This window comes from Rhincodon typus, chromosome 7 (assembly GCF_021869965.1).
Source record: "Rhincodon typus isolate 14 chromosome 7, sRhiTyp1.1, whole genome shotgun sequence".
Lineage (NCBI taxonomy): Eukaryota > Metazoa > Chordata > Chondrichthyes > Orectolobiformes > Rhincodontidae > Rhincodon > Rhincodon typus.
Window position 1 is genome coordinate 78,814,044 of NC_063338.1, and position 10,059 is coordinate 78,824,102.

At 42.4% G+C, this 10,059-nt stretch overlaps 1 protein-coding gene across 4 annotated transcripts in view; it reads left to right on the top strand.

Annotated features, from left to right (window-relative positions):
* Positions 1 to 7,815, top strand: part of LOC109913150 (ly6/PLAUR domain-containing protein 6) — a 311,436-nt gene extending 303,621 nt beyond the window's left edge. For all 4 annotated transcript variants that reach the window (XM_048599482.1, XM_048599484.1, XM_020512627.2 and 1 more), the window contains 3 exons: positions 2,226 to 2,324; positions 4,670 to 4,800; positions 5,701 to 7,815. In XM_048599482.1, coding sequence (XP_048455439.1) covers positions 2,226 to 2,324; positions 4,670 to 4,800; positions 5,701 to 5,868 — 398 coding nt within the window. In that variant the 3' untranslated portion in view covers positions 5,869 to 7,815. The remainder of the gene's footprint in view (positions 1 to 2,225; positions 2,325 to 4,669; positions 4,801 to 5,700) is intronic.
* The last annotated feature ends 2,244 nt before the right edge of the window (positions 7,816 to 10,059 follow it).

The following is a 10,059-nucleotide window of genomic DNA, read 5'->3' on the forward strand; positions in this document are numbered from 1 at the left end:
GGGGGGTCTAGGCCCAAAACGTCAGCCTTCCTGCTCCTCTGATGCTGCTTGGCCTGCTGTGTTCATCCAGCTCTACAGCTTGTTATCTCAGATTCTCCAGCATCTGCAGTTCCTACTATCTCAGTCTCAATAGTGCCAGTGTTTCGAAGGATACTCGACCACGTTTGCCAGCAGACCCATATGGAAGGCCCCATGGATCCTTGATCTGGGTCCGCCTGGAATCCTGTGAACTTTTCTGCTCCCCTTGTCTAAAGAAAGATACACTGGCATTGGAGGCAGTCCAGAGAAGGTTCACTTGGTTGATATTGGGTATGGAGGGTTATTATGAGGAGGGTTTGAGTAGGTTGGGGATCTACTCATTGGAGTTTAAAAGAATGAGAGGAGGCTTTATTGAAACATTTGGAATTATTAGGGGCCTTGACAGGGTAGATGTGGAGACTTTTCTTTTCCCCTTGTAGGAGAGTCAAGGACCAGGGAGCATAATCTCAGAGTAAGGGGTAGACTTTTTTATAACAGAGATGAAGAGGATTTGTTTTCTCTCAAAGGGTGGTGAATCTGTGGAATTCTTTCCCGTAGGGTCTGGGTCATTAATTTAATTCAAGGCTGAGATGGTCACATTTTAATCAGTAAGGGAATCGAGGCAGGAAAGTGGAGTTGACAATTATCCAATCAGATATGATCTCATTGACTGACAGAGCAGACTTAATGGGCTGAATGGTCTATGTCTGCTCCTACATCATATGGTCTTATGACTTTATTAGCAGGTAGGTCTTGGGGTGTTGACCAAGCATTTTTTCGCAACTCGTAGGAATATAGGAATAGGAGTCGGCCATTCAGCCCCTTGAGCCTGTTCCATCAATCACTGAACTCATGGCTGATCTGTGGCCTAACTCAATATAGTGGCCTTTGCCCCATATCTTTTTAATGTCTTCGTTTAACAAAAATTCATCTCGCTCAGATTTAAAATGAACATCTGATCCAGCATCTACTGCCATTTGTTTATGGAAGTGCTTCCCACCATCTCTCTTGAATGGTCTGGGACATAATTTTTACACTGTACCACCTACTTCTGGAATCTAGAATCTCCAACCAGTGGAAATCAATCATCTTTATCTACCCTGTCTTTTCCTGTTAATATCTTGAAGACGTCAATCAAGTCACCACTTAACCTTCTGAATTCTAGAGAAAACAGGCTTAATCTCCCCTCTAACGTAACCCCAGAAGTCCAGGTACCATTCTTGTAAACCTACATTGTACTCTCTCCAAGGTCTATATGCCCTTCCTAAGGTGTGGTGGCCAGATCTTCTCACAGTACTTCAAGTGATATCTAACCAGGGTGTTGTATAACTGCAGCATGATGTCTGCATCCTTGTACTTCTGTCCTCTAGATAAAAAGACCAGTATTCCATTAGCTTTCTTGATTATTTTCTCAATCTGTTCATGACATTTGAAAAGTCTATACACTGGAACCCCCACTTCTGTTTAGACATTCACTGTACTTAACTTTTAATCATCTGGAAGATACCCTTTTTCAGTCCAAAATAGATAAGCTCACACTTACCCACATTGAAATCCATCTGCCAGTTTTTCCCATGCGCGTCATCTTTCAATATCCCTTCATAATTTTATGCAATTGTCTGCACCGACTACAATGTCACCCAACTTTGTGTCATTAGCAAATTTGGATATATGATTTTTTAGGCCATTATCCAACTCATTAATAAATACTCAGGGAGGGTTTTGGGGATGGGGAGTGGTGAGATTTCCAGAAAGGTGGCTGGAAAGGAGGGATGGGCTGGAGTTGGAAGGTGCTATGTCCTCAGAGGTAGGGTGGAGGGCGGGGCATGTTGGGGTGGTACCCCTGATGGGCAAAGAGCAGCCTTTAATTATAGCAATCCCTTTCACTCCTGCCGTTTTAAACACTTCAAAAAAATCATGAACCCCATTCATACGGCCTAACCAATTTCAATGGGATGACTGAGTGTTGATTTCAGGTTCATCAGTGTTTTAATCCACAAATTCATAACTTAAACTTTCGCAAAATCAAATACCAATCCACATGAGAGGGGAGGCTTGTATTGGCGTTGAGGCTTGTACACCCTTTTCATCACCTCCTGAAAAAACCTGTTCTGCTATATTTTGTTCCTCTTGTCATTTAAAGTATCAGTAGTCAAATATTATCACTGGAGCTTTCTGATCATGTGTAAAAACTTGTACTTTTGCAGCAACGCCTTATCCTGGTGGGTTCAAATGCTTTACGTGTGAAAATGCAGCAGATAATTACGAATGCAACCGCTGGGCCCCAGATATCTACTGCCCCAGAGGTATGTCCAGACGATAGTGAAGTTTGACCATCATACACACCAGCTCGGGACAGCTTAGTAAATTTCTTCTGCCGCACCTGTTTAGCCATGATTCATACCTTTGACACCCTACCCATTCCCACACATGCCGTCCACATCAATGTTATTACCGGACTGGGTACAACAAAAGAGATGAGGGGAAGAACAGAGCAGATTTTACCTGGCAAGGGAGCAATGGATACATTTAATTGCGTTCAGGGACAGGCACTAACTTCCTCAGAATGTTTGTCATATCAGGATTTCAACATCACCCAACCCTCCTGCAGGCTTTTGTGGGGTGGGATTGAAGTGAGCAGGAAAAGCCTTCTGCAGCTGTCAGATTTAATGGGGATTAAGAGGCATTTAATTTTATTTTTGCCCTCACTTTTACATTTCCAGGCTAAAGCGTTCAGAAAAGATTTACAAGGATGTTGCCAGGTTTGGAGAGTTTGAGCTATAGGGACAGGCTGAATAGGCTGGGACTACTTTCCCTGAAGGGTTGGAGGCCGAGGGGTGACCTTACAGAGGTTTATACAATCATGAGAGGCATGGATAGGTTGAATAGCCGAGGTCTTTCCCCTAGGATGGGGGAGTCCAAAACTAGAGGGCATAGGTTAAAAGGACCAAAGGGGTAACTTTTTCAGGCAGAGGATGGTACATGTATGGAACGAGCTTCCAGAGGAAGTGGTAGAGGCTGATACAGTTACAACATTTTAAAAGGCATCTGGATGGGTATATGAATAGGAAGGGCTTAGAGGGATATGGGCCAAATGTTGGCAAATGGACTAGATTAATTTAGGATATCCAGTCGACATGGACAATTAGGACCAAAGGGTCTGTTTGCATGCTGAACAACTCTGTGACCCTAAGGATCCTGATTCTTGGCCTGTCAGCAATTTGCTAGAGTTCCTAAAGTAAGAGCAAAAAGTAGAATTTCTTCAGTGAAACTGACCAAGTGGCAAGGCTTTGATCAGTTACATGGAGGAACTTCAGCCATGGCCAGGTAAGAGGCTGCTACTTAAAGGACATGTTCTGTCAGAATGCCAGAATTTTCTTGCTATGTCTTTGAAGGATCTTCACATGTCCAGCTGTTCCTGGATTGGAGAGAGCACACAACCTTTACACATGTCCTTGGCCACCTGAATCCTTGCTTGGTTGGAGAGAGGATAATTCCTCTTCTGGTCTTTGGGAGAGCTCATCCCACTGCAGCCTCTCAGACCCCAGAGCAAGGCCTCCAGGTAAGCGTGAAGGACCTAGCAAGCAGTCCTCTGAGATCTCCTGTCCATTCCTGTAGTTGCTGCACCCTCAAAAATCCAGGTATTGGTGAACCTATGTACGCAATGTCTTGGTTCCTTTTAATATGCAATTATTCCTTTGACAGAATGCATGCTATGTGCCACGCGCCTTCCCTAAGAGGTAAGGCATTCTGGAGACAGAATCCTAAAGCCATGGCTACGTTAAAGTTCATTAGTAAATCAGGTTTTCCTTTCCAAACTGGTCATACTTTTCCAGCAGAGCCTAAGTCTGGAAGATTCTGTCTACAGATTCCAAATTGGTGAAAACATTGTGGTGTGGATCTTACGTGAGTGAGTAGGCATAAAATGTTTAGGGAAACACCTGAAGCACATTCACTTACTAAAGCTTTGTTTACCATCTTGATCTAAACCATTGCCTGTTGCAGTAACTGGCAGATTCTTCTATTCACTGCATACAAACATGCTGACAATGTGCCAGAACACTCTCGTGACAACAGAGATGCATTCACACCTGATGTCACTTAGCAGCCTTGGCTTATCTTTTAGAAGAGGAATGTGACTGTTCTAACCGCCTCGGAATGTGATCATTCCACTACAGGGAAATTAAAAACAACAATTCATGGCAGTAAATTGCAGTTTAACAGTTCGATCTATGGCATACATTCCAGAACACATTTTAACCTGCTAACACATTAGGTGTGTGTGGCCTGCCATTTAACCCCTTGAACCTGTTCTGATATCCAATGAGATCATGGCTCAAATTGCAACCTAGCTCCATATTGACTGCCTGTGTCATGTTCCTTTAATACCTTTTGCTAACAAAAATCCAGTAAGCTCTGTTTTAAAGGTATCCATTGAATCCAACGTCAGTTTCCATTAATGAGAGTTTTAAGGTTCGATGGCCTATTGTGAGAAGGAGTGTAGCCCAATTTCACATTACTTCCCTTATTCATGTGAAATGATAATGAATTCTGTGCAGTTTTATAATTCTCCACACAGTCGTGCAGCGCTGTCCGATGTTTGATTTAGGCTCTTGGATTTTCTCATATTTTGCACATTCTTCCTTTCTAGGGACACAATACTGTTACACAAGGCATAAAATGAATGCAAAGGGTGAAAGTTCATTGGTCACGAAGCGATGCGTCACTCTGAAGGAGTGTTTATCTGTCGGATGCACACAACCTGATAATGAAGGAAATAAGGTAAATAGATGCTGTTCCACTTGCATTTGCCTCATTAACCGGTATTTTTGTCCTTTTTAATTGCAACGGGAATCAAGCGTGACCAAGCTCACTCCAATTTGAAGCCCAAGTTGTTTTAATTCCTGGGCTCCCTTTTAATATACAAGCTTGGTTTCATGCCCAAACCTTACGGGGCAAAGACAGGGAGTGTGCCAGGAGTCCATCACCAGGAGGTATGTGTGAATAGTCCCTGGCTGTCAGATAGAAGTGAATGGAGGGGTTAGTGTGCAACCTCAGTAAAAGGAGGGTAGTGTAAGTTCTTTGTGGGGCTGAGAGAAGCACTCCTCCACCTCAAGGACCTCATTGAAACCTTTCTCAAAAACAAATGATCTTACCTTTCAGCCCCTCTTCTGGGGCTACTACTGTTTTGGTGCCTTGTGTAAGGACCTCACAGCAACATGCTTGGAAAAAAGTGGAGTACCAGCAAGTATATAGCAAATGGACTGCAGAAAATATTTTACACCTCCTCTCTAATCCCCAGCCTCCTCCATGGGAATGGTATATTTAAATTGTGGCTGAAGTATTTTGTCTAATTTTTGACTGAGGTGTGTAGGTCAAGGCATAACCCAGTTAGAATTCAAAAGGACCTTGAACAATGACTGTCAGAATTACACGGGAAGCAAAAGACCAGCAATGTAAGATCTGTTTATGGATGTTTCGTTAGTACAGAAGTCAGAAGATAACTTTTCATCTACTGAGATTCCTTGAGGTTGTCAAGGCTATTACCCAAAAAGCAAGACCTCTTATTTTGTACAAACTCCTCTCCTGAATGGAATACTGTCCTGATAATTTAGTTAGTGATGCAGGAGGTCAAACACTCTCTCGAAAATATTCAGTAATGTTCACTGTCATCTTTTTCAGGTCTGCACCTCATGCTGTGAAGGGACAATCTGTAACCTCCCATTACCCAGAAACACCTCCCAGGCAGTATTTGCAACGCTATCTCCAATAAATCAAACATCTCGACATTCCTTTCAAACTGCATTGACTTTAACTTGCATCAGTCTTCTGTTCCTGCTTGTTGTATAGTTGGTGCTTTTTAATGCATTCATGTACAGCATTGTTTAACATAGTATTTATTTTTGTATGATACATTTATACAATGAAATGTCCTCTATCCTGTAAATAAGTTTAAAATCTTCTAAGTTTCTCACAGTAAATATAAATTGAACTGTTTTCCGTTGAAAATATATGCAACTTTAAGTTTGTGAAAAGATTTTGAAGGAGTGCAGGAATTATGAAAACTTGAAGTCGGTAACTGATATTTATAAGTTGTTTGTCACTTATTATCCATTATACAGGCATTAATATGGTCAAGAAATATTCAACACCTGAAGAATCTGCTAAATATCATCAACATAACATTTGCATTGGCTTCTAAAGAAACAAAGTGGATGGGAAGGAATATTGATTTTCTTAGCGTGATTCCATTTAAAAATGGCAGAAAGCAGTCAATGTGATAGTCACTTAAAATTAACAAATAATCAAACATCTTGAAGCATTTTCAAGATAGCATCATCAGATTCAGAGATTTCTTGAAATAAGTTTTCACTATTAAGTGTCCTGGGATGTTTTTGTCCATTGCAAATATTTTCTACAATTAGAAGTTCTTCCTGTTGGAACAAATGATACTATGCTGTTGTTTGACCGCAAACTGACTCATTTCCACATCTTTCAGCCATGATAGGAACATAATAGAAACTGGAATTGACCATTTGGCCCCTTGAGCCTATTCTGCCATCCAGTAAAATCATGGCTGATTTGCTTAGGAGGCTTTAACTCTACTTTCCAGCCTGCCCCTCGTAACCTTTGAATTTCTTGTAAATCAAAAAAAAATCTATCTAGCTCAGCCTTGAATATATTAAACGACCTGACCTCTATTGTTCTCTGGAGTAGAGAATGCTGAACATTAACATGCTCAGAAAATCAATATTCTTTTCCACCCACGTGCAACCTGATTCTCCTTTGACTGGAGAAGTGGCAAGTACCATAGTCTCAAGTTCCCTCTTGCCTATTGGGCTGTTTTAGGCAGTAGCAGAATTCTTTAGATTGGGAGCAAAATTTTTTTGGAAGAAGCTCTCCTTATTTCTGTATTAAATGGAAGACTCCTTATTTAAAATCTGTGGCCTTTTGGTTTCTAAATTCCCTCACAAAGGGAAATATCTTCTCAGTGTCTATCTGTCAAACCTCTTCTGAATCTTTCTGAGGAGGGATTTTCTGAGGAATGGTCCTGACCTGAAACATCCACTTTCCTGCTCTTCTGATGCTGCCTGGCCTGCTGCGTTCCTCTAGCTCCATACTGTGTTGTCTCCTCAGAATCTTATATGTTTCAGTAGGGCAAGCTTTTATTCCTCTAAACTCTGTTAAGTGTAGACTCAAATTGTCCAACCTTTCCCCATAGGTCCCCACCAGACCAAGCTAACATTATTACCCAGGACTGGAGTTTGTTTTGGAGATTTGCTCTTTTGTAGTGGAGAAGGGAAGAAGGAGAATGCAAAATAGAATTGTAGAATCCCTACAGTGTGGAAACAGGCTATTCTGCTCAACAAATCTGCACTGCCACACTGAACAGCATCCTATCCAGACGCATTTCCCTACCCTTGCATTTTCCCATGTCTAACCCACCTAAGCAAACATCCCTGGACGCTCTGAGCAATTTAACATGGCCAATCCATCTAACCTGCACATCTTTGGAGTGCGGGAGTAAGCCAGGGCACCCAGAGAAAACCCACGCAGACACAGGGAGAATGTGCAAACTCCACACAGACAGTCGCCCAAAGGTGGAATTGAACCCGGGTCCCTGGTGCTATGAGGCAGCAGTGCCAACCATTGAGCCACCATGCTGCCAGCTTAAGAGGTATTATTGGAAGCAGTAAATGGAAAATCTAAAGAGGCTTGCAGATCAACTTTTTATTGCTTTTAGCAACCAGTGTATAAGACAATATATGGCATTATCAATAAACATAAATAAACAAATTCATACTGCATATTTAATGACTTCACAATATCCAAAATGCAATGCAGTTAATGAGAACATTATTCTTGAAGTGTAGTAGTTCCTATTGTAATGTAGGACACACTGCTAATTTGTGCACAGGATGTTCTCACAAACAATAATGAAATAATGGCCAGATTATTTTATGTGTAGATGCTGGTTGAGTAATAAATGTTAGCCAGAGACTTGTAAAAGTCTGCTGCCCTTCAAAGAGTACCTTTTACATTTGTTTGGGAAGGCAGACTTCCCGTTTGAAAGGTGACATTCTGACAGTGCAGCACTCCCTCAGTACTGTACTGAAGTGCCATAATGATGGATTCAAGTCTGTGAAGAGGGTATTTGCATGGCATTGGGAGAAAGAGACAATGCAAGACCATAATGAAAAACAAGAAAGAAAAATGTGGGCCAACCAATATGCAGAATATTGCAAATGCTGAAATAAAAACAATAAAGGCTAGAACCAGCAGAATGTGTAAAACTCTGATAACCCTCCTGTGAAGAGCTTCGGAATATTTCACCACTTTGAAGGCACCATATATATATATATCTAGCTGTAGTTGATGTCAGAAATACTTGGGGAAACTTGTTGTGATATCATGGTTCAAATTTTCTAATAAGATTGTCATTCTAATTTAATAAAACACTGCCTCGTTGTTCTAGATTTTTCTCTTTCTGCTTTAGTTTGTTAAATACATGACGTGAAAATTTCTTTGTAAGCCAATTTGAAACTACACCTGCCAACCACATAATAGTAGAAGGGCAGAAAAAAAGATGTTAGAAATTCACAATGAAATATTACAGGCCTCCTTATATACTTAAAGTTTACATGTTTACCACAGCTGATATGGTTAGTTTATGCATTTTAAAACAGATCCAGACTTAGAGTGGGTGACATTCTAGTTTGATTCCAATAATTACACCCTCTCCTTAGGCACAAAAAGAAAACAGCAGTTTCTTTGAAACTATTTTCAACCACTAGCCTATTGGGAGAGCCACCTTGTCTTGCAATTAATTTCACCTCTATCTTCTGGATCAGAAGGTTAGAAAATCCATGCCATGTTTAGACTTGAACACAGACTGGCACTTGTAAAGCAATATTGATGTATCATGCTGCATTATTATCCAAGTTTTAATTTCTGCTTCAGAAGCTGAAAAGATGCTGAACTGAAGCAATTCTTGCATGTTCAGGTGGCCGATGGAAGATATTCTCCTGATAGGGTCATTATTCTCGAACGATAATATAGTGTGGGTCTTCTTCATCCCGATCCGTAAGTATCTGACTGTTCCTGTGCAGTAGCTGGGATTAGGAAACCAATTTATCATTGATGCAGAGATAGTAGGAACTGCAGATGCTGGAGAATCCGAGACAACAAGGTGCAGGGCTGGATGAACACAGCAGGCCAAGCAGCATCATAGGAGCAGAGAGGCTGACGTTTCGGGCCTAGACCCTTCATCAGAAAAGGGGGAGGGGAAGGGGGTTTTGAAATAAATAGGGAGAGAGTGGGAGGCGGATAGAAGAGGGATAGAGGAGAGGATAGGTGGAGAGGAAACAAACAGGTTGAAGAGGCGGGGATGGGGCCAGGAAAGGTGAGTGTAGGTAGGGAGTTAGGAAGGGGATAGGTCAGTCCAGGGAGGACGGACAGGTCAAGGGGGCGGGATGAGGTTGGTCGGTAGGAGATGGAGGTGCGGCTTGAGGTGGGAGGAGGGGATAGGTGGGAGGAAGAACAGGTTAGGGAGGCAGGGACGAGTTGGACTGGTTTTGGGATGCGGTGGGGGGAGGGGAGATTTTGAAACTTGTGAAATCCACATTGATACCATTGGGCTGCAGGGTTCCCAAGCGGAATATGAGTTGCTGTTCCTGCAACCTTCGGGTGGCATCGTTGTGGCACTGCAGGAGGCCCAGGATGGACATGTCGTCTGAGGAATGGGAGGGGGAGTTGAAATGGTTCGCGACTGGGAGGTGCAGTTGTTTGTTGCGAACCGAGCGTAGGTGTTCTGCAAAGCGGTCCCCGAGTCTCCGCTTGGTTTCCCCGATGTAGAGGAAGCCACACCGGGTACAGCGGATGCAGTATACCACATTGGCAGATGTGCAGGTGAACATCTGCTTGATGTGGAAAGTCTTCTTGGGGCCTGGGATGGGGGTGAGGGAGGAGGTATGGGGGCAGGTGTAGCACTTCCTGCGGTTGCAGGGAAAAGTGCCGGGTGTGGTGGAGCTGGAGGGGAGT